At 32.9% G+C, this 26,358-nt stretch overlaps 1 protein-coding gene across 1 annotated transcript in view; it reads left to right on the top strand.

Moving 5' to 3' along the window:
• The window catches only part of PLCB1 (phospholipase C beta 1), a 964,239-nt gene extending 938,382 nt beyond the window's left edge, over window positions 1–25,857 (top strand). The window contains exon 32 of the mRNA XM_074209479.1: window positions 21,871–25,857. Coding sequence (XP_074065580.1) covers window positions 21,871–22,101 — 231 coding nt within the window. The 3' untranslated portion in view covers window positions 22,102–25,857. The remainder of the gene's footprint in view (window positions 1–21,870) is intronic.
• Window positions 25,858–26,358: the final 501 nt, after the last annotated feature.

The raw sequence follows: 26,358 nt of genomic DNA, 5'->3' as shown, positions 1-26,358 counted from the left end.
TGGAAAAATAATATGACAGAAACAAGATTATAGTCTAACATTTCACAACACATATCAAGATAATCTCAAAATAGATTCATAACCACAAACAAATTAAGAGAACAAGGAATAGTTTATTTCGATGGATAAGGGAAAAATTTAGGATTAAAGAAAATATAGAGAGCATAAAAAAACCTAAAAAGGATAATTTTGATAATAAAAAATTAAAAAGCTTTTGCACAACAAAACCAATGCACCCAAAATTATAGGGTAAGCAGAAAACTGTAAGGGGGTGGTGGTGGAGAATTTTGAAAGCAAAAGTTCTAATAAAGGCCGCACTGGCTCTCAGTTGGGTGACCATCTTTCAGGTGAAGGATCAGCATATTGAGAAGGACTCTGGTCAGAATCTTACTAGCAATGAATATAAGAGAAATGCTGCTGTGATTGTCACAGGACAATCTACTCCTTTTTATCTTTATAAAGATACATAATGAAAGCTCCTTGAATTCTTGGGGGATAACCTTTTTATTCCCTATTACCTGGAAAATTTTAGTCAGTTTTTGGTTGAGCAATAGACTCCTGCACCTTGGAGATCTCAGCTGGAATAGCATCAGCACCAGGTGCTTTGCCACTTGAAAGGGGCCTAAAGGTATTCAAAATCTCTTCTTCAATTGCAATTTCAGATAGGGACTGATTGACTTCAACTTGAGGTAAGCAGTCAGTGACTTCTGCATTGATTGATGATAGTCTCTGAAAAACTCTATGGAAGTGTTCAGCTCATCTCTTTAGGATCAATTCCCTATCATTAATCAATGTGGATCCATAAGCACTGAGTAGTTGAGATGCACTATGTCTTTGGTCCATAAATACCTTTCAGGGCATCATAAAAGCATTTAGTTTTATTGCTGAGTTCATAAACTCAAATTTCAGCTGCCTTCTTACTGAGCCAAGAGTCCTGCATCTCTCCAAGTTTTGGTTGGACTTTACTTTTTTGTTGTTGTTGTTAGGTTTTTGCAAGGCAAATGGAGTTAAGTGGCTTGCCCAAGGCCACACAGCTAGGTAATTATTAAGTGTCTGAGACCGGATTTGAACCCAGGTACTCCTGACTCCAGGGCTGGCACTTTATCCACTTTGCTACCTAGCCACCCCTGGACTTTACTTTAAATGGAATTAAATGCTGCCTTCTTAGAAATGGTTGAACTATCCTTCTGGCAAACCCTGTGAAGTTCTCATTTTTCATTTAGCAACTTCTGTGTTTCCCCATCATTCTGATCACACCAGTCTTGTTGTTTGTGAGTGTTTTGGCCCAGATGAGTAGATGCAGTGCCTATACCAAATTTCTGAAAGCTGTCCACTCCTTTTCTGCTTCACTGTCGCCAACTGTATGTTGGCTCAATTTTCCCTCCAAGTTAGCAACAGACTATTCCTAATCAGAGAGGCATTCAAATCTCTTAACATTAATTATTCTACTATTTATTTTGCCTTGGGACTGCTTCTTTGGTTGAATATGAATAATTAGCTTAGAGAGGATGAGTCTGTGATCAGTCCCAGCACTCTGCACCACACATTGCCCTTGTCACTCTCACATCCTGTCTGTCTCTTTTCCTTATAATCACATAGTTTAATAGATGCCAATGTTTGTGAAGAGGGTGCATCTAGGAAGTTTTATTGCATTTAGGTAAATAGAAGGCAGTGTATGTGATGAGAAGGTCATGAAATGCTTAAGTCTTGCTCTTGCTGTTTCCAACTCCATTCCTCCCTAGTACTCCCTACCATGTCTAGTAATCTGAGCCTGTTCTAGTATTAAGTTCACCCAGTCTCCAGTTCTTCATAAAATTTTTCTTCAACTTAATCAGTGTTTGTCATGGTGGGAGCAGAGGCACTGATGGTGGTATGGCATTTTTGTGGAAGTGGTAATCTCATTATCACCAGCCTGTCATTCATTCCTTTTGGTAAGGCATTCAAGAATGCCTACATAATAAGAGCAATATTGTACAAAGAAGAAATTTGAATGATTTAACTACTTTCAGCAATACAATGATACAAGATAATATCAATGGACTAATGATGAAGTACATTATTTGACTCTAGAGAAATGGCTGATATTGGTTGAATACAGGCTGAAGTGTACTATTTTTTACTCTTTCATTTTTTTCTTTTATTCAACTCTTGTGCAAAATGACTAATATGGAAATGTTTTATATAACTGCCCATGTATAGCCTATATTTGATTGTTTATCATCTTGGTGGGGGGTTGGAGGGAGGGAGTGAGGGATAGAATTTGGAACTCAGCACTTTAAAAATATTTTTAAAATGGGAAGACAAATTATCCTGTGCCTTTTCACATTTTTAATACCCAGAATAATTAACCACACTCTTGAGATATTCCTTTCTATCTCCTTTATCTCTCTCTCTCTCTCTCTCTCTCTCTCTCTCTCTCTCTCTCTCTTTCACACACACACACAGAAACATACATATACACACTCATCTCTCATTGTACATACTTCAGTGCACACAAAATATTCATTGCAATATTTATATATATGTGTATATACATGTAAGTGAAAATAAAAAGAAAGATTAAAGATCTTTTATGGTGAAGTAAAAAGGAATATGTTTGAATTCATAATAAGCTTGGGTATCTGTTAAGGATGGATAAATACTTAGAGTTGAGAATGGAGCTAAGAATTACTGAGTAAATATATATTTATATGAATAAAAGACTGAGTATCTGAATACAAGTATGAGGTTCCATGAGAATAGGCTGAATGTTTCTGATAAAATATCTACCATAACTCTAGTCACTCTCAACTGCAAGTCCTCTTAGAATAGTTGTTTGGATAGTAAATCAAAACTTTCTCAGAGACTGTCAGACAACACTGTATCAACTGTTCCAGCTGTTCTTTCTATATTTAATCTTTGCACTTGCAGTTCTTTAATTGATTTGAGATTTTATTGATTTTTAAAAGTTCTTTGTGGTAGAAAGGATGGGATTCCTCTTGTATTTCCTTTTTTAGTCTTCCAGGAGGGGATAGGGAAGAACAGACAACAAAATATTCTTCAGTAAACTTCAGGTCTTTTCTTCCCCTGACCATTCATATAATAGGATTTTTGTTGCACCATGAAGTAACTGCCATCCTATAGATAGATGTATTTTGAATAGTCTTTTTGGTTTATTTGGTGGTTTCCACATGGGACACCACTTCAGATTGTTTCAGGTTTTTTTGTTTCTTTTCTTGTGAAATTTTTGAGTTCTTGGAGAAATAGGAAAATTGGATTAAATATATTTCACTTAACAATAAATGGAAAAGCAGCCAGATGGTCAAACAAATATTCTAAAAAGATAGATAACATATGTATGAGAGTGAGGAAAGTAAAAAGTTGAATTTTTCTATCACAGATGGTCATAAATTGAAAAGCAAGGTATGAAAGCCAAAAAGGGCAGAAATTAACTAGAATTAACACAGTTGGGGAAAGGATGATGTGGAACCCAAGTTCTTAAGAATTTCAATCTATAATTTCTCTGTCCAAACCAGCCTCCCCTCGCCCCCAGTTTTACTAGGAGTATTATGTAGATTGGGAACATGGTTCTACTGAAACAGTTGTGGGAGGTTTTCTTTAAATATTTTGTGGGAGCATTTTGTCAAGCTAAGAGAGGATTTGCATAAACTGGGTATCTTTATTCCTGCTGATGAAAATTAACTAATTAAAGATATTATTTTATAATGAAATATACTGGTTATGATAGAGTAAAAGGAACATTGGAAAATGAATCTGACCTCGGGCTTAATGAGTAGCAGTCTAACCTTAATTCTATCATCTATAAAATAAGGTAGTTTGATTATTTTTTTAATTCCTTGAGAGTCGAAGAAATTGTTTCACTCATAGTTTATAAGGTTATCTAACTTCCTTTGAATCAGAGCTATAGTGATATTTCTGGGTCACACTTTATTCTTTAAGAATTCAAAACAATGCAGGCTCTCTCAGGGGTGGTGAACCTTTTTTCTGCTAAGGGCCATTTGGATACTTATAACATAATTCACCTGCTATTATTTTGTCAAACAATTAATTCATCGTTATAAAGATCCTAGATTTATTGAATTTTGAGAACCACCTGTAGTTGCCATGGCAGCTCCTGACCAAAGATTTCACAGGCCTGATACAGCCTATGAATAGGGTATTCCCCAACCAGGTCTGTGATTAAACCTTTAAATATTGTTTCAAAATAAACTTTCTTTTGATGACCCAAATTATTAAAATATCACCTTCTGTTCCCAGATAAAGGTAATCTTCACAAACCTCATATGTAAGATTTGGTAGAAATTATAAACTAGTAAACTCTTTTCTCCGAAAAGCATTGGGAACATTTCTCTAATACTTAGAGCTTTTTAGGAGAATGGAGCCTCTTCATTTAATCCTTCTTGTCAATAAAATTATCATTTTCTTAATTTCCAGATTTATCATAAATACATAACTATAGGACATCAGTATTAGAAAATCTGGCATTCCCAGGTGTAGGAAATACTGTTGTTTTTTTTTAAAGATCTTTGAAGGGGGCTCCTTGGCAGTCATGGATTTGACTGTAAGATGTCTCCTGACTCTGTATTTCTGGGAAGAAAATAACATACTGGGATATTGTCAGATTCTACACATTTTTCTAACTTAGGCTGTGTGGTGAGATGCTTTTGACTCTTGAGTTTTTAAGGATGAATAATTACAAATGCAAGTAGCAGGAAATTGTGTTGTATAAAGAGTTAAGTGGAGAAGATTCTTATCATCAGCAACCTGAAAGAATCAATCAACAAATGTTCCTATAGAATAGTGTATCTAAATTAAAGTCATAAAAATGTCACCTATACTCATTTGATTCATGTCTTCAGAACCAAAACAAATCTTCCTAATACTCATTTTGAGTGCCTTACCATGATATTTAATATTCACATCACAGGAAAACACTTTCTGTACAGATTCTGAGTTTCCCTGATCATCTGAATGATCTGTGGCAAAAACTATGGAATACTTATTCAACACATATTTTATAAATAATAAGACCTCTGGAATACTGAGTTGGATATTTGATTATATTGAACTGAGAATAGACATGTGTCTGTAGGAGACATTTTAAAAAATTGTTTCTTTTTTGAGAACATTAAGATCTCTAAGTATAAGTCTTGAAAAAACTTACTGGGAATTTTCTGATGTTGATTAGGTCATATATTTGGAGCTGGAAGATGACTTATGGAGACCAAGTCCATGTTCTTCATTTTACTGAAAAATTGAGACAGAGAAATTAAGTGACTTGACTAGGGTTAAATAACCAGTAAGTGTCTGATGTGGGATTTGACTCAGACCTTCCTCATAAATTTTTCCAGCTTCCTATTCTTTAAAATCAGAAAATAATTATAATGCTTGCAATTTTCCACATAATTGTCATAGAATGTAAGTTTTTATATATGAACATTCATACATATGTGTGTATGTGTATATATATATATATTTATATATTTATATAATGTTCTGAAAATCTTTAAAACAGGAAATATACAGATACCCTCTTAAGAACTTTGGAATTGATTGTGCAGCCTGGGAGCCACAGGAACACCCAGAATGACATGCCCTCATCAGATAGGATGCTTTGCTCTATGAGTAAGGCAGAATTGATGTAGCTCAGAGAAAACACAAGAAGCACAAGTTTGTAGAATTCACCTCAGCTGTTCACATGGACTCTTTGTGTCTGACCTGTGGTTTGAACATTCCAAGCTAGTATTGGTCTGATTGACACACTGTAAGGATTCTTACAGTGATGTTATTTTGGTTCTTAATGAGTATGAAGGACAGCAACTAACCATCTAACATATATACTATTAATATTACCCTGCAAACAACATAAACTTATCAGATCAGTCTAAGATGTCTGTTGTTTTTGAAAGATTTTGTTGATTTAATCTGAGATGTACACTTTTTGGATAATCTGTTCAGAAAGGAGCAGCATTCTCTTTGGAAATTGTGTATATCATAAATATCATAAATATCATACCTATCACATTGAAAGAATAGTGACAAAAGTTGAGCACAAGTAGAGATGAGAGAGAGAGAGAGAGAGAGAGAGAAAGCATCTCAGAAATTACTTTGATTATAGTCCTGCTCAGCAAGTAGAAGAGAAAACCACATTTATTTTGTATTACTAATAAATATTTCTCCATAAGAAATTGACAGTAGGGGCAGCTAGGTGGCGTAGTGGATAGAGCACCAGGCCTGGAGTCAGGAGTACCTGAGTTCAAATGTGACTTCAGACACTTGCTAATTGCCTAGCTGTGTGGCCTTGGGCAAGCCACTTAACCCCATTGCCTTGCATAAAAAAAAAAAAAAGAAATTGACAGTAGAATGGAGAGATAATCATGATCCTAGTGATGTTTTTTGCAGGGCTGCTGACTCAAAAAGGACTCAAGACTATTGAAAAGTTTTCTAGGATTCAGAACATATCATTAATGAAACAAATATCATTCAATGCACCGCCTCATACAAATTCCACCAGACTTTTGTTATACCCAGGGCTTTCAACCCACCTGTAATGTTAGGGGCAGTCATAGGCTGCCCCTAACATTACAGATTAGGCTATTGATAGAAGAGTTACTTTAGTCAATGAGTAGATAACAAATATAACAGGAAAAAAGAAAACACACACACATATGCACTTGCAGTTTCCTTGCGCATCTTCCAAAAATTCAGCAAGCTGGTAGAGACACCCATTGTATATGCCTTCTTTTTAAACACTACAGACTCAGCTGGATTTAAGTCACATTCTATAGGCCACTTAAAATGTTTTGAATGCTCCAGAATAGTAGATACCCTAATAACTAGAAGGGGAAATCCCCTCTTATTTGTTTTTAAACCTATCATTGTATAATACCCTCCATTGTCCCATTATAAAAATAGAATGCAGCTTAGCTGCAAGGGTTTTAGCACTGCCACTTTCTAAGTACTGATTTGCTTCACCTCTGATCATGTTGGCCAAGATTCAAACAACCATCATCAATGTAAAGGTGCTCAGGAAGTATGCCATTTCTTTCTTCTAATAAAGTAATCCTTGGCTACTGCCATTCATTTATATTTTAAGACCACATGAAAACCATGACCATTTTCTCCCATAGCTGTTTGTTGATATGATTATTTCCATATCAGATCAAAAGTCTTAGTTAAGATTTGAGCTTCTTGTCAGACTGAATAGCTTCTATTTTCTCACCACCCTAAAAATCTTATATCACAAAGGCAATGTAGAATAGGAAAGATTTTAATAAGAGGAAGAGAACACAAGTTTGAAACTGGATTTTGCTTATGCCCTCTGTGATCATGGGCAAATCACTTAAGCAATCTGGTTTTTAACTTTCCATCTACAAAATAAATTTTTATTCTAGATAATTTCTGATGTCCCTTCCTCTCCTAAAACTATACTATTCTGGGATATTCAAGTTAAGATATGGACTTCTGAGATAACAGGCACTGAGACTAGAAAAATCAATTTTTGTGCCTTCTTTTTGGTGCTTGTAGTCCTTCACATTTGATTTGTAAAGAATCCCATTAAAGCCCCCAAATACAGAGTTTTCATTTTATGTATTTTCTGTTTCCTTGAATGAATGCAAAGATATCAAAGTATGGGAGTAACATTTGAAAGTCTTCTTAAATTCTGATCAACACAATGACTAATCCCAGAGTAAAGTTGATGAAGTATGCTACCTACTTGCTGGCATAGGGGTAATGGATATGACACAGAATGAGACATAAATGATTGTGCATATTTGTTCCAAGAGTGGTTTTTCACTTTTCTTAAAATTTGGGATTGTGGAGGGAGAGAAAATTAATACTTATTAAAATTATTTTTAAAATTAAAAATTCTGAGAATTTAAAAGAATCATCTAAAATTTTCTAAGAACCTACAAACATAAAAATGACAAATACTGAATGATTCATTTAAACACAATCTGTCCTAATACATTGTAGTTTTGCACAAAGATAATTTTTAAATGAATCTTTCACTCATCCTTCTAGGAGTGCCCTAAATCTGCTTCAGGTTGCTAAGGAACTCTACCTAATTATGCAATCTCCTACAGAGGAATTAAGCAGCCTGGACTTTGGCCTTAAAAACAGAAGGAGAATGGATAAGCATATTAAGATTGTCTCATTAAGACTGTTTTCAGCTAAATTTCTCTTCCATCTGGCTATTTGGATCAGTCAATAAATAGCCCTCAAGATCTTGAATGATTTTCTTTACATAATTTCTGGTTCTCATTTAAGGTCTATTTTAGAAAATTATACAGTTCTATCCAATCTTTTGTAAAATTATATTTGCAAGGTTAGTGATAGATACCCTGCTAGTTTTGGATATCCTTATCAAGTAGCAGGAATTATACAGAATACCTGACGCTTTTCTATTTAATTTTTATAATACTATAAGAGTTTATCCCATGTATCAATGATATTGTAAATAGAAGGGCTAAGAGGAGTCTGTAGCTTAAAAGTTTTTGCCCCTAGCACTTTTTTAATTAATATATATTCCAGATCAAATTGATATAAAATTTCAGTTGCTCGAAGAGGTCTTTTGTTAATTTATATAACCTGCATTGTATCATTTATCTTTGAAAAAAATCACATAGATTTTTACAGGATTTTATTTCAAATCAGGGTGCATCATTTTTCAGAATATTAGCAGCAAGCAGTTGTTTCTGCCTTAAGAGCTGATAAGAAACCAGATACTATGTGGGAGAACAGATTCAAGGCTACACAAAGAAACTATATCATTTCTAAAGGGAACTTCTTAAGTACTATATGAAGGGGGAAAAAAGGACTTCTAGTAAGTCAACTCATAATTACATTTAAGATTGAGGCCACTTTCTCCTAGACTTTATATGGATTTATGGGAGAGTCTGCAACATACCATGAGATGGTAAAATTTTTGGTCCTAACTGCTCTTGTCAAATCACTAAAGTAAATATTCCTTTCTACAAGAGAATTCAGTCTGCATATTTGATATCAACTGATAATCATAGTGAGAAGCATACCAGCAGTGGCTCATGAGTAATAGAGCTAGACATCTATTTTCTAAATCATCAGAGCTTCCCTAGAACCTTGAGAATACCTAGCAACTGAACTCTGGTCCCTCAACTAGTAAGAATAGATGATTGGGAGAGACCCTTAGCTTAAATGTGTTGCATAAAGAAAAACTTTGTAACAATTGGAGCTCTTCAAAAGTAGGCTCCTTTAGGAAATAAGGACTTCTCTTATATCAGACATTAACTGATTACTAATCAGTCTTTATTTAGGGGATGTTTTAATCAGGTAAAGATTGACCAGATGAACTCTCAGTACTCATAATTCTGAGGTTTTGTAATTAGAATGGCATATGATGGGCTGAAGTACAAGGACAGAATTTAGTGAGATTGAACAGAGTTTTAAAAAAATCAACACAAAGAAAATACTCACTAGAAAACAGTGGTAAGAATAATGTACACATTAACAACATTGTGAGATGATCAACCTTGATGGAAGCAGCTCCTCTCATCATTTCAGAGAGCTTGGACAACTGTCTTAAATGGGCTATGGAAAATGTTATTCCCATCCAGAAGAAGAAAAACAAAACAAAACAAAACAAAAACAATCCTTCAAAATCTGATAAACACTTCATAAAAATTATCTCTTACATATCTCTTTCCCTTAATCCTAATTCCTCATACCAAAAATGATTAATCTGTAAACATGTTTATCAAAAATATGTATCTATAATATTAATCTGACAGTTGGTCCCTGAGGGGAAGGGGGTGGGAAGGGAGAGTGGAAGGAAATTTTAAAACTTAAAAATTTACATATGCATATGGATGAATGTTGAAAAATAAAAAAAAAATAAGCACACACACAAAAACAATGGCAAGGGTACAAATGTTTAGTGGAAAAGCATTTATAATGCAGTTCTCCTGATTTCCCTATTCACAGAAACATTCCTGGGTAGGTAGGAAAAGCAACCAGTTCACGAATGAAGAAGCTTCTCAAGTCTTATAAGATTTACCTTCTTTGTGTTGACTTATTTGGAATGCATCAGGTCAACAAAAAAGGGCCTCTATGCAGTTAACCAATGAACTAAAGAGCAGCATCCTATAAGGATGTTGCCTATATCTTCATTCTAGTTCTAAATGATTAAGGGCTATGTATGTGCCTTGAACCATTTAGCTATACAGCCTAGTCAATCGACAGAGTCCAAAGCTTGGGTAGAATGTGTTGACATGCAAGTGTCTCTTATGTATAGAATATCATTCATTCATTTGTTCAATATACCTTTGTTAAATACTTTCTATTGTTTGGTTCTGGACTAGATCCTGGTGATACAAAGAATATAACCAAAAAATTATTAGTAGGAATATAATGTTCAAAATACATAAGGAGACAGTAAAACAAACAAAAAAGCAATTATTTACCCTTGATCAGCTTGAGTCACTGGTCTAAGATAAACTAATCCTAAGATATTGGGGTAAAAAAGCTCAATAGCAAATAATGTCACTTTTATTGATTGGTAATGCAGAATAGAACTAGTTTTGAAGAAGGGCAATAGACAAAAAGGAAACAGTCCTAAGATAAGAAGTCAGTAGGTCAGCATTCTCTCAGTTGTCCCATCTTCCCCAAGCAATAGGCCTATGCCATCCTTTCTTTGATTCTCCTTCCCTCCTACAAATATAGCTTTGTAAAAAACAAAGCAAAAGTTGACTTTATCTCTTTATGATCTTTTGTATTCCTGGTTCTACTGTTAGAGGACTCTGCTATGTTCTTTATATGAGAGCACATTATTAATGAGATGGTTAGTGAGCAACTAGAAAAGTAACCACAAAGAGGTAGCATGATTTCACCATGAAAAGGTTATGCCATATTCATTGAATTCCTTTTCTTAAAAAAAACATGGTTTCTAAACTGAGAGATGAGGAGGGAGTAATAGATCTAGTTTACCCAGATTTATTGAAGAATTTGATATGTCCATACTATCCTTCTAGAAAAAAGGAAGGGATTGAGTTAGATGAATAAAATTAGATTAATTTGGAACTAATTAAATAGAAAGACTCAAAGAAGAGTACTTAATGTTATGATAGAATATTGAAAGGAGTGACCCAGCAATCTATACTTTGCCTTATGCAATTTAATGCTTTTTATCAATAACTTATTTAAAAATTTAAATAGTATATTTATAATATTTGCCAATGAAATCAAGCTGTAAACATACTTGAATATAGAGTCAGGATACACAAAGATCCTGACAGACTAGAACACTGAGCTAAATGTCATCATACAGAATTTAATACAGATAAATGTAAAGTTTTTCAATTGGATTAAAAAAAACAACTTCACATGTACAATATAAGGGAAATATGATTAACAACAGTTAAAAGTATGGGAGTTTGATCATACATTAAAGTAATATGGTAGTCCTGTGACAAGACTATCAGAAAGAAAAGGCTAATTGGAAAATATACTTTCCAGGAATAATATCTGGAGTTTTATATTCAGTTTTTATTTCAGATTTTAGGAAGTCAAGAACAATTTGAGCTATCCAGGAGGGGGGATGGGGACAAAAAGATAGGCGAGTGCTTTAAATCTCTGACACATGAAGATTATTTGAAAGAACTAGGAATAAGAGATGGAAGTGGAACCAAGAGAACATTGTACACATCAACAATGATATTATGAAAAACAAAACAAAAAAAAACAATGATATTATGAGCTGATCAAATGTCATGGATACAATTCAGAAATCTAGGACAATCCTGGGAAATCTATTATGAAAAAAAAATGGAAAAAATCCTCAGAATCTGAATGGGTACTATGTTCCCTTTTTTAAAAATCTTCTCTTATGTTTTGCCTTCCTGTCCCATGGTTTTCTTTCTTTCCCCTTTGTCCTGTTTCCTCATACACCAAATGATTAATATATAAATATGTGAAACAAAAAGTACATGCACAACTTTTACCAGACTGCTACTGAAGTGGGGGAGGTGGGAAAGGAGGGTGGTAGAAAAATATGCAAGTGGATGAATGTTGAAAAACTTCCAAACATGTAATTAGAAATATAAACTAAAATATCAATTTATAAAAAAATAAAGAAAAAACTTATGGGTCCTTGAAAACTTCAAATACCTGGATATCTTTAATGTGGAAGAAGGATAAGACTTGTTTTATTTTGTTTCATAGAATAATAATGGTAATAAATAATAATAATAATAATAATAGCATTTATTGGTGCTTTAAGATTTGTAAAGAACTTTAAATAATATGATCTCATTTTTATCTTCCCAATAATTCTGGGAGATAACTGCTACTACTAACTGTTTTAGATATTATCTAACTTGTTGATAGAGGGTGATGACCAGGGTCCCCCAGCTAGTAAGTATCTGTGGCAAATTTGAATTTAGCTACCTAGTTGTCCTCAAATTAGGAGCAATGGGTGAAAGTTGTAAAGAGGTAAGGTAAAGCTTCCTAAAAATTAGAACTTTTCAAAAGTGGAATGAGGCATTTTAGGAGAGAAAGTTTCAAGCATATGTTGGATCAACACTCATCAAATGCATTATGGTTTCTTTTTTTTTTTTTTTAGGCATGAGGTAGATTAGATGGATACCAGGGTCCCTTATAAGTATGAAATTCTTTGATTCTTATTCTGATTATGAAGAGTCAGAACAAAAAGGCCTTTTGACCCACCATCTAAAGAGAAGTTTATCATGTGACTATATGTTGTCCTTAGATGAACAATTCTGTGGAATGCATAAACAAAGGAAATGCTTGAGTAATATTTTATCTATGAACTTGCCTATTCTTCTCTGTCAGGATAAAGGATGTTTTCTGGGATAGTTAAACACATCAATAATAGCCATCTTTCAAAATGCAGCTGAAATCCCACTTTACCCAAGTTATTTTTCTTAACTGCTCTAGCCAAGAAGTTCCAAGTGCTTTCCTCTTCACTCTTTTTAGGCTTACTTTTCAGTTTTATGTTATTATCTTTTCATGTTTATGAAGTATACTGTCCAACTAGAGTGTAAGATCCTTGGGAACCAGAATTGAATTTGAACCTTCTTTGTATGCCCAATAATATCTAGTATATGTATATATATATATATGTATATAGATATATATATATCAAGAAATTGTCAGGGTTTGCTTGCTAGCATGTATAGCAGGAGGACTAAGCCATAAGTGGATGTCAGGAGGGAGGATGGATATAGTAAAATGAACATTGGACTAGAAATTAAAAGATCTGACTTTTAATCCTTGTCTTATCATCTAATTGATTTGACACCTTCAGCATGTCATTTTTTAATTTAATCAGTCCTTTTTATTTAATTATTGGTAACAAACTTTTGTACCCCAGTGGATCTTGGTCTCTGTCTTTTTTCTTTCTCTTTTTAATTTTATTTGTCTATTTTTCCAATCACTTTTGGTAAGGTATTGGGTTTCACATTTTCCCCTCCCCCTTACTCTAATAGAAAGCAATCTAATATAGTTTACATGTATAACAATGTTAAACCTATATCCATTTTTTAAAAATTTTTTTTGCAAGGCAAATGGGGTTAAGTGGCTTGCCCAAGGCCACACATCTAGGGAATTATTAAGTGTCTGAGACCGGATTTGAACCCAGGTACTCCTGACTCCAAGGCCAGTGCTTTATCCACTGCGCTACCTAGCTGCCCCGACCTATATCCATTTTAATCATTTTGTGAAAGAAGTATAAAATCAAAAAAGGGAAAATATGAGAGGAGAAAAAGAACTATGATATAAAAAACAAATTTTAAAAATTTAATAGTCTGCGTTCAGACTCCATAGTTCCTTCTCTGGATATGGATGGTATTTTCTATCACAAGTCCTTTAGAATTGTCTTTTATGATTGTACTTCAGCAGGTAATTTCAATGTACAGTAGGAATAGTTTAATGTGGTACAAAATTATCTGATTTGGAGTAAAGGAATCTGAATGAAAATCCCATCTCTGAAATATTTTCTGTACGGGAAAGGCACTTCCCCTTTCATCTAAAATGAAGGTATTAGACTAGATATCTTGCAGTTCTAGGTCTTGTAATCCTATGGTCTTTTAGCTTCATTTTTCCCATCTGTAAAATGAAGATAATAAAAGATGCTATGGATGAAACCCTTGTAATCTACTTGAAGCTATTTTGCAGTTCTTTTATATTAATTGTATATATATATATATATGTATATATATACATATATATATATACATATATATATGTATACTGATCACTTTTTTCCCAGTAGAAGATAAACTCCTTCTAGGAAGGAATTGTTTTATTTTTGTGTTTCTAAACCTAGTGCCTTGTATAATGCCTGGCACAGAAAAGATTAATGAATTAATGAACGTTTATTGAATTGAACTCAGCTGAAGTCCTTATTAAATGTTAAATCTCTATACAAATGAGTCATTGCTATTTTAACTATTAGTATTACTGATGCCGTGTGATGTTCTAGTACTCCCAATATGGTATGCTCAGGTATACAACAGGTTTCTTTGGTTCCTTTATATTACTTGAACTTGTCTTCCAATTATTCTAAATCAAAGTAAAATGTCCACCTTCACAGGAAATGAAATAACTCCCATGGCAGCAGAGGATATTTGTTCTCTAGAAAAGATACAGAGATAGTTTATTAAACAGTGGCCAAGTTGTTTTTATTCCTCCCTCATGAAAGCCCTGTGATTCTGATTATGGTCAACTTTCAGTTTTCCATGGATGGTTTATTCAGTTGTTTTTTCCAATGGCAAAAATTCAGTCCCGCAGAAGATGGTTACTACTACTAGATATGGAGCACAATTTTAGGATACCTCTTTCAACCATTACTTAAATTAGACTCAAAGAATAAGATATTTTAATATCACTTGAAAGGCAACCTAATATGAAAGTAGATTTACTGTCCTCAAACTATCACCCCCTTTAAAAAAAGACATTCCCATATTATGATTGGGGGAAGGGGATGCTGTTTTTCATTTTTTGGATTAATCATATTGCTTCTCCCCTCCAGATTTGGTAGTCAAGGGGCAACTGAACTAGTTCAGACAACTATTGTGAGAACTGTCTATTTTAAAGAACCACTTAAAAAAATCCTGTTTTTTTATTCAATTCTTTAAATTTTCAGTTGTTCAGCTCATTCAAGTAATCAATACAAAGAACCAGCATGGTGCTGGGGAGAGCCCTTGTTCCCTTTTTGGATCTCTTATAAAAAACTTGAGCACAAGAAAATCAAGATATTTAGTGTTATCCCAGACTCCTGTTTGTGATTTCAAGCAGTCTTCTCCATGGATTGCAATTCTCTTGGTAGCCCTGCTGACAGCACTCAGTGATTTTCATATGATCCTGTTATTTTTGTTCTTTGTAGAAGTAAAAATTCATTAGATCATTCTAAAAATATGTCAAGGCCTTGCAGGGTTGCTCAGGATAACTTTGAAACCATCATTTCTATTTCTGGGCTTTTTTAATACTTTAACCACTATTTTTAATACCCTTAACAGATGCTAGCTTTTACAGTGACATTGGAGTATAAATATATAGGACCATTGGGGTTTCTTCACCAGTTTTTCCCCTGGTGTCAGCTGGTTTTGGTCACCATTCTGGGGACAGGAGCTTCATTTGGGGAAGGCAAATGGAATTAAGGGACCTCAAAGCTCCCTTCTGACCCTTTGAGTTTGAAAGTTTATGAAACAGAAACATCCAAAGAAACCTAGGGAGTTTTTTGGAACATCAAGCAAGATAGAATTTCTCTGATGGTTTTTTTGTTGTTGAGAGGAAAGAAGAAAAGGGCTGAGTTTGAATATCACTGATTTTTCTCCCTTGGGTGTTTTCCCCCTTCTTGTCTCTCTTCCTGACCAAAAAGCATGAGTTTAGTAGACGGTAATGGAAAAAATGAATATTTGCAAGAATTAGATTCTTAAGTGAACCAAAAGTTGTCCTTACATGAAATTTTTCTGAAAGTTAATTATAACTTTAATTTCAGTATTGTACAATCAGAGTCTTCACACTTTTCCCAGTGTTAAAAAACCAAAATCTTGAAGAAATATCTTCCTTTCTTTTCTTCATTAGTATTACAGAAATATGGTTTGTCATATAACAGAAAAGAACACCTCTCTACCCCCTTATTTTCCCAAGAATTCTGTGGTGGTTTTTGTACTTTTCCTTACATGGTTGCCCTGTGGTTTGTATGCTTCCTGGTTTCAGTTGGTTTTGTTAGATAAATGGTTTAGACTGTATCTGGTACATAACTCATTGTTCTTTTGCATGTACCCTGGGCTATTACAGTTTTCAGTCACATTTATATAATCCTGGATATCCCTTTATTTATAAAATGTAAAGAGCTTGTTTTGCTCATTTTAAATATATATATATATATCCTAGATGAGTGACTTTGCTTTTTCTTTGGTCATCAGTAAAACTCATATTTTTAAAAGACTTTTTTTTCTTAAATCATTTCTTCTTTTCTTTTTTCTAATTGCATGTTATGAAAGTTTGTCAACATTCATCTTCTTGCATATTTATATTATTTTTTTCTACCACCCTCCCTTCCCATCCCCTCTCCTTCCTTCCTACCCCTTCTCCTCAGTGGCAGTCTAGTAAAAGTTGTACATAAATATTTGTGTTTGACATGTTTACATATTAGTTATTTTGTATATGAAGAATAAAGACTAAGAGAAAATAAAGAAAACTATGGAATAAGAAGGAAAAAAAATAAGAGAAATTCTTTAAAAAGTGAGTATAGTATCCATTCAGATTCTATGGGGGTTTTGTTTGTTTGTTTTTTGGTTTCCTCTGAACATGGATGGCATTGTCCATAACAGGTATCCCAGGGTTGAAGGACATTGTTAAATCATTAAATCTTATGATACAGTGGGAAGGAAGGAAGTATTTCTTTTAAAGTTCAGCCCAACTAACTTTTGAAATGAATTTGACCATATAGACAGTATTTCATACAGTCTCCCATTTCTTCCAAGCAAAGGGAGGGGGACATAATGGAAATATTATATTTTATGATATCAGGCCCTGTGCATTTGACCTGGAATCAAATAGAGTAAACTCAATACCCACCTCCAAGTTTTTGAATTGAAAAAGAGTTCTATTTACAATAATAACCACAAATAAGCATACCATGACAATGAATTCCAAATGGCAGCTCTTTTGTTGAATGAATAAGATATGACTATTAGCACTGGCCCTTACCCCTTAATATGCTATGCAACACCTTCATAGAATTTTTACTGTGACTTTTATTTATCAAGAAATTTAGATCTAATTTTCAGAGGCATACTTTTATTCCTTGAGTTTTATGATAATTCTGAATAATAATACATATATTATGTATCACATTAAAGGAAAGACATAAGTTTTAAAAATCAAGAAGACTTAAAAATATATAATTTGTTTGGGGATTTTTAATCCTTTAAAAAATGAATAAACCTAAAAAAGACAAGTGCATCAAAGCTATAATTTAATTTGTGTCAATGTAAAGATCATTAGAATTTTAAGGAAAAGACATGTAGAATTGCTGGATACATTTTTGTAAATCATTATTTTCTCTTAAACCAATTATTACAATAATATAACAACAGCATAGGAATGTGAATTCCAGTCAGGAAAATATTCATTGCAGCAAGCTACAATAGAATCCTCTCATGTTGTCCTCAGTCTAATCTTTACTTTTAGATATCCAGTATACAACTGACAGACTTCAATTTCCTGAAAGAGAATTTAGCTTTTCTCCCATTCTACCTTCCACAGAGAAGCTTTAATCTTATGTGTTGCATAATTAAAAAATTGAAGAATGTTCACTGAAATGGTAAAAGAAAGTAGAACCTGTCAAAAAATGGGAAGTTTTACTCGAGTAAAGGGGTGTGAAATTGCCAAACTTTTACTTCATCCAAAACTGTTATAACACTGAGAGAAAAATTGGCTAATTTTCTATCTTTTCATAGATGCTCCATTGATTTCCATTTGACCAGTTTTATAGATGAGTTTGTTTTGGTTTTGTGAGTTTATATCATCTCCTATGCTGCCATTATCTTGGATTCACCAGAATGAAAATTGTTTTCTTCAGCAGAATTTGAATAATAGTAAAATCTATTTATAAGCATCTCATCTTTTCTGTTTTGGAGGTGATCTTATTTTTGATGTTTGACTCCTTTTCCACGAGGGGAATAAAAACAAGAGGGAGCCATCCATTAGTCTGGCAAGGGACAAAGACCAAGATAGACCCCAATGCAAAGTCAAGAGTCCTTTTAGTAGTTCAAATAAAGGGCCTGCACTCCAGCAGAGAGTTTTCATAACCTGAACTGGGTCCTTGGGGTTATAATTTTACTGATCTTTCCATAACTATATTTCTCTGCCTATTCTGCATATGATAATGACTCTGTGGACTTTGAGGTTAGTCCTGGCAAAGAATTATGTGCCTCTTATCCAAAATTTAACCTCATTTTGTAGCCACTAATATGCTCCAAAGCTTTTCCATATCTATTATCTTACTGTGATCCTTTCAGTGTTTTTAGAGCATGGTTTCCAATCTCTCCATACCTTTGAAAATGTATTTTGACGTTCCTTGTAAGACCTTAGGCAACTCATTCTAGTCCTTCATTTCCTTATAATTAAAATTAGTAGGGCAGATTGGATCATTTGAAAGATTTCTTTGCATTCTGATGATTTATGTGAATCTTGTCAAATTTTCCCCTTTCCTCAAACTTAAATTGTCCTCTTCATATTTATGTCTATTTTGTTTGAGATAAGATTTATCTATAATGAGTTCTCTACTTCCTACTCCATTACCTCAAAACTTCTAATCAGTTTTTCAAACAAGCATATATTCATAGAATTCCAGAGGTGAAGAGGATTGAAGATAACCAGCTAGTCCAAGTTCAGCATCTCTAAGAATTGGTGATAGTCTTTTACTTTTAAGACTTCCAGTAATTTGGAATTTACTACTTCCAAGGATGGCTCATTCCCTTTGATGACAGTTTTAAACACTAAACAATTTAATATACATTACATTAAATCTTAATTTAATGTTCTACAGATTTCATCTATAGCTGCAAGTTCTGTTTTCTTATGGCAAGAAAATAAGTTGAACATTCTTTCCTGTGATACTTTTTCAAATCTTTTTAAGTAGCTATTTTTTCCCCAATTAAGGTTTTTCTTCTCCAGGTCATATATGTATAAGTCCTTCAACCATTCTCATATGATATAATTTCAAGTCCCATAACATCCTAATTGTATTTCTTTTGACCCTTATTGGCTTTCCAGTTTCCCTTCTAAAGAGTAATGTAGTACTGTGTACAATAATCATGATATGGTATGATCAATGCAAAGTAGAGAAAGGTTATTATTATCATCCTCCTTCTGGACATTATGTTTTTCTTCCTGCTTTCTAAGATTGCACTGTGTTTTATTTTATTTTATTTTTTGTTTTGTGTTTTTTTGTCTGTCATATCATACTTTTGACTCAAAGATATATATCATCACAGATCTGTATATATTTTTTACATGAGCCACTTCATTGTACCACATCTTATACTTTGGTCATTCATCTTTTGAATTAATGAAAGGAAAATAGACTTTAAAAAATTGAAGATGACAGTGAAGGATGATCAAAATTGCTCATACACTCAGAGAGAAAGAACATATAATGACAGGCAATGGTGACAGAGCATTATAAAAGCAGATTTTAATGCCAATAAACTAAAACCAAATTATAAATCAATAAAAAATAGTTATAAGGTGATAAATGCTGTAGGTACAAACTAAAAATGAAATAGCCCATGTTCTCAAGGTACTTATATTCAGGAGTGGTATATACATAAAGAAATATATATATGTATATATATATATATATATTTTGTTGTAGCTAATTATAAATTCCTGCATTTGACATTAAAAAAATCAATTTTTTCAGTATCAGAAACAGAAGACCTAGTTTGACAGAGATTTTTGTGAAAAACAAACAAACAAACAAAGAAACAAACAAACAAACCCTGGGGTTTTAATTGACTGACTTGTGGCCAGATAATAATATAGACATAAATATACATATAAATAATGATATTTTCATCCTCTTCACTACTGTGATCATATTTAGAGTACTGTGCTTATTTGAGAGAGATACATTGTAAGATATTTTGAAATTCTAGAAGTCTAGAAATCTATTCTATGAACAATGGTTGAAGGAAATATAGGTATTCAACTTAGAGAAGACAGAAAATATGAGAGGTCTATAAATAATGACAAGCTTTGAAAAAAAATCTAGTAGTATTCTGTTTTGTGGTTTAGGGTGGAATTGAAATCCAATGGATTGGATTCATAAGTATGCTCAAGTTGAGTAAAAAATTTTTAGCAAGGGGACAGCTAGATGTCACCCTGGATAGAGCACTAGTCCTGGAGCCAGGAAGACCTGAGTTCAAATTTGACCTCATTAAATCTTATAACCTTTGGCCAAGTTACTTAACCACATTTTCTTGCCAAAAAAAAAAAAAAATTGGAGCAGGGTACATTAGTTTATTAGATTAGAAAAAAATCAAACATTGGGTATTTATGTACAAAGCATTGTTAAGTGCTGGAAATACAAATATAAGGGGAAAAAAGTCCCTTTCTTCAAGGAACTCTGTTGGGAAAGATAATTTATAAAAAGGGTTTTGAAAAGGGAGTGAGTAGGGAAGTAAGGGGGCTAAGGTGGAAAAATAGTCCTGAGAATTAGAACCTAATGAGTTGAGCATGCTTTGCATAGTGTATATTCTCAAATGGAAGTTTTAAGGAGTTAAAGCTCTCCAATAAAAAGACTGGATACATCATGGAAGAGTGAGCTCTTTATCCCTGGAAACATGGTTATGACTATCCATCATGAGTATGAGATTCCTAAATAAGGTTTCAACTTGAATTAACTTCTATGGCCCTGACATATGTCTTTTATCTGAGGTCCTTTACAATACCCCTATTAGAATGGGAGTTCCCATAGAGCAGGGATTGTTTTTATTTTCTTAGGCTTTAGATATTCCTTAACATATAATAGGTACTTAAGAAATGTTTATCAACTAATTTAGTTATGTGCAGATATAAAATTCACTATTTCAGAAGATACATATATACCTATACATAAATAGATATATATGTAATAGAATTAATATATATTAATGTAATGAATATAATATATAAAATTTAAAAGATATATAAAAAATAAATATAATAATAAGCTTTAAAGTCAAAACAATTGACTTTATTTTTGTTGACATGGACCTCAAGAATTACTTTTATTAATTCAGGCATCTTATTATACATTTATTTAGTCATAGATGTTGAGATTGTGTATATATGTACATTTATACATAAACACACACATATATGTACACAATGAAACTTGAAAATAAATTGTATGTCTCATATCTATGTAAGGTCAAAGATGTTCATCATGATAAAGTTGGCCAATAAGGATGATTTTTTTTTTCAGAGTTCCTCAGAGCATTTATTTCTAAGATGGGTCATGAATCATCCACATGCATGCATGCATGTATACATATATAGGCACACACATATGCATGCATACACACATGTGTGTGTGTCCTATTGCCAACTGTTGATATTCCAAGGTTTTTGACTATTGATGTATCCTTTAAACATAGGTAAAATTGGAATTTCTGACAAGGTATATATCTTTTCAATGTTTTCAACTTTTTTTCAGCATTGCAACTTTAGGAGTCATGTGAATAGTCAACATATATTAAATAAAAAGAACTCCCTTTCTTAACACTCGGTCATTATTTATTGTTTGTTTATGATTTCTGTGATCATGATTATGGAAACCAGATCATCCTAAAATAGACTTTTCTTTATGTTTGCCAGATGCAAGTGGAACTTGACCAGGAATATCAAGACAAATTCAAAAGGCTACCCCTGGAAATTCTGGAATTTGTACAAGACGCCATGAAGGGAAAGATCAGCGAAGATGGCAATCACAGTTCAGTTTCTTCTTCTCACACCTCAGATAGCAGCAAAGTGAATCACAAATCTCCCCCAAATGAGGAAGAACTGGAAGAAGACAATCCAGAAAGAGTGTTTGATACTCCCCTCTAATTATACCCCCATAATCCTCAAGCAGGAGCCACATCTTCCCAAATCTTGGTCTTCCCCCCCCCGCCCCCCCTCTTATTGTGAGCATGGAGCAGCTGCTGTTAACAAGAGTCTTTGCTTTATACAATACATATCTTTTGAAGGAGTCTTTTTGGCAAAGTGATATGCAGAAGTCTTCATTCTCACTCCTCACTTAATCATGCTGAAACATCCTGAAAGTCTATTGAAAGAAATAAGGTGTATACCATACAGATTTATAGATATTTACTTTGAAAGTAAGTCAGAATGGCCCATATGAACCATTGAGACTATTTAACAAAGAAAATCATTTGCTGGTTTCTGTTTGAACTTGGGAGTGAAGTATTCTAAATCAATGCAGAGAGTGACAGAAATGTGCAATGCTATTTAATGACATGTAACAGCCATATTTGAGCTCTTCATTCTAACTGCCTGTCAACAGCCATATCATCAGTTTAATATTTGCTTTAAGATGTTTTATCTTCTTTGCTTTGCAAGCACTGGAGGCTTGCTGTTTTGATATTATGTTTATCATAGAGGTAAAATTTATTTGCTGCTGAAAATTTCTTTACAAAAAACAGTGGTGATTTTTAAAATATTTTTACTTTAAACACAGAAGGCTTAATTTGATTATTTCCAGATGCAGCCAAACCAATGGTCTAAATCAGTAAAAAACATATCAGTATAGTTTCTTAGGGTCTATTTTAGGTATCAATCCAGATAACTGCATAACTAAGTGGATTCTGATATCTCCACAGATTTTGAGACTGTTTCTACACACGAATATAGTTTTACCATTTAGATTCAAAGGTCATGTACTCACTAGCTGTAGGACTAAATGTATCGATCAAACAGTTGGCAAATAATTGGCCTCTGAATCAAAAGAATAAAACCACAGTGAATATGTACACACAGTCATAGTGAACAGACTGTGGTGAGTCATAGTGATTATAGACTAGTTCCGACTTTCTATGGTTCTTTTATTTTGAGGTATAGAGAAAATGAATAAATATTTATCTAGAGAATACACACAGACCCATATATAAAAATATATATATACATATATAAATATATCTTGTATCCACAAAAAATAAACACAAAGAACATGTGTATAGTTATACACATTCATATATATGTGGATATATTTATTATTTGGCAGTGAACCCAACCTCATGTATAATAAATAAAATTCAGGTTTAAGTGGGTAGGGAAAATAAGTTTCTAATATCTTGATTATGTAGATATTAAATTATTTTAAAATATTAAGAAAACCATTTTTTGTCACTGGTGGTTTAAAGTAGTGTTTTCTTAGAATATAAAATACACTCATACTTTGCGGGCTCTAAATAATTGATTTCAAGGGTTAGTTTTCAAGAGTCTTTCTACTTGTTTAAAGTGGATATAACAGAATAGAAAAGAGAATGACAATATTGGAAATATTTTATCTCCTATCGTTTTCTTTTGCCTGAACTAAAATTCAGTTTTACTAAGCTTTGAAAATGAAGCCCATCCTTTGAATGCTTTACATATAATTTAATCCATTGAACCATATTTTAATGTGATCAAAGATTAAGAATCATCTGTATTTGTAAATTGTTAAACTACAAAAAGCAAGCCAATCACTTGGTAAAGATGATCAAATTATTATATTTGAATGTTTAATGGGGTCAACATGTTTTTAAATAAAAAATTGAAACATTTATAAATCAACTGTTATTGTTGTTGTTCCATACCTATGATTTCATTGGAATGAGGGAACTCCCTCAACTGATCAGCAGATTTTCAGTAATTTATAGTATTATAGACACTGGGAGACTAGGTGACTTGTCCAGGGTTACACAACTACTAAGGGACAGGGCTTGAACTCAGGTCTTTCTTCCTCCAAGGGCAAAGCTCTAGTCAGTATACCACACTGCCATTCCATTAAAATAATATTTAGCTTAAACCTATAGAAGATACTCCCCTTATGTTTTATTGCAATTACAGTAGTTATCTTTGACAGGAGCAAAGTAAAGCAAAGCAATTTAATACCCTGAAAACATTTATGCTTGTTAACTGTCATTCCCTCAGGATTTAATATTTCTGTGCACCTTATATTATTTAAATTTAAGCAATAACTACTAGTCAATATTCAGTTTCAATCAAAATTGAGCTTACTTCAAATCTTTAAAAATAATTTTTTAAAAACAACTTTAATATGATAGAGGGAGTCACTGATCTTTCAAGATGATTGTATTTTGAACTAAATTACTTTGATTCAATGAATAAAACTACCACTAAGGAAAAAGAAAATTCTTTATAAAGCTTTCTACTTTGGCACTTTGAAGATAAAGAGAATGATCATAAAGAAGCTATATTGGTCTCCTCAATGCTCCATTTTCTAACAGAATTCCAGATTACCTGAACGATAGATAAGCTAATAAGGATATTCATAATACCACAGCATTATAATGAGTACTGATAGTGCTGAATTTTAGTCTGGAAATAGACTAAGGCTGAGTAATTTTTGATTTATACAAAAACAGTTCAGTTACACAAAACAATTCAGTTAGTTGGTTTTCCATATCTTAACCACTGTAGCTTTTTGCAATATGTTTGTATTTGACCATTTACTGTAATCACATTTTTTATAACTGTACAGTGATACTTTTTGCAGTTGTAGGGTAGTGTGTAACACTGTATATCTTGCATTGTTGAAACTATAACAGTGATACAAATATCATTTAATAATATTAATATGACTTGAAATAGACTAAGATGAAGAAAAAGGGGTCTTTATGATGTGTGGTCTTGTGCCTTTATGTATTTGCCTTGTTCTGTGTTGAATGTATGAAATTCTGTACTGTGGATGTTTCTCTAATAGACAGTAGAGCCTTGCATTTACTTAGATTGTGCTCTTCAGTTATCTTTACACTACTGAAAATAGTGTGGTTTTGACAGTGTGAACAAAATTTTCAAAGTTCCAATGAAATGCCAGACATTTTTGGATTTAACAGTTTCATTATTGCCACATATTAATACATGTGTATTAGTTAAGCAATCATTGGATGATTTCTAAAGGAACGTTTGCGTTTCTTTGACTTTAATGTTGCTCTTGTACATTGTATCAATATTGTCTGTGATGGATTGGACTTTGTGATTTTTGCCTTTTAAGAAAAAATAGGACAAACTATTTGAGCTAATAAAATGTACATATTTTGGTTTATCAAACTCAAATTGTTTAAAATGCATAATTCACATTTTTGTAATAATTCTATGCAATTTTGTGGCATGACGTTTCTTCCACTTGTAATTTTATGTGCTTTCATCAACAGTTCCAAAGGAAAAAATAAAAAATTTCTTAACACAAGATAACTGCTATTTTTCAGTGTTCTAGACATTATGACCAATTCCCCTTTCAGAAGCAAGAACAATGGCAGCAGGTTTTAGATTTTCTTTGAAAGTCCTCGTAAGGGCAGCTTGGTGGTACAAGTGGGTAGAGCAACAGACCTGGAGTCATGAGGACCTGAGTTCAAATCTGGTCTCCTACACTTAGTAATTGCCTAGCTTGTGTGACCTTGGACAAGCCACCTAACCCACTGCCTCGCAAAAACCAAAAAAAAAGAAATAAAGTTCTCATAAGAATAACTTGTTAAATATCTTTGCCAAATGGTCATCCAACTTTTCACTGATGATTTTCAAGGAGAGGGTATTCACTACCTCAAAAGCCTAAAACTTCTCAAATCTTCTACCCATTGCTCCTGTGTGCCATTTTATATACATGTATAAATTCGTTATTGATTCTGAATGTCAAATTTTTGTTAGTGAAATTTCATTCATATATTTCCCAACTTCATATATTTTCTTCTGATTCTTACTTTTCTTTAACATATATTATTTTTATAACTTTTTCTTTGACCTATTTAAATACATTATTGATAATGAAAAAGGAATATAGATAGAAGACACCAATTTAAATAATATGTAGAAATTTAACCAACATATTTACCTTGTCATGATAAATAAGCCTACAAAGTATAATTGTCAACAAAATTTGCTTATTTTTGAAGCACAGAAACATGGCAATCAGGGACAAAAGAAGCCTAAAATATAAACTATAAAATGTTATCAAGAAGGAGCAGAAGATTATAAACAGAATAGTTTCAAAATAAAAAGAGTGGAGGATAAAGCCAGTTTGAAGAGGTATTTCCAAGAGTTTAATGATGAAACTAGCAAGACAGCCACCAGGAAAAAAATGCAAAG

The sequence above is a fragment of the Macrotis lagotis genome, chromosome 1 (assembly GCF_037893015.1).
Source record: "Macrotis lagotis isolate mMagLag1 chromosome 1, bilby.v1.9.chrom.fasta, whole genome shotgun sequence".
Lineage (NCBI taxonomy): Eukaryota > Metazoa > Chordata > Mammalia > Peramelemorphia > Peramelidae > Macrotis > Macrotis lagotis.
This window is presented reverse-complemented; position numbering and strand designations above follow the sequence as displayed.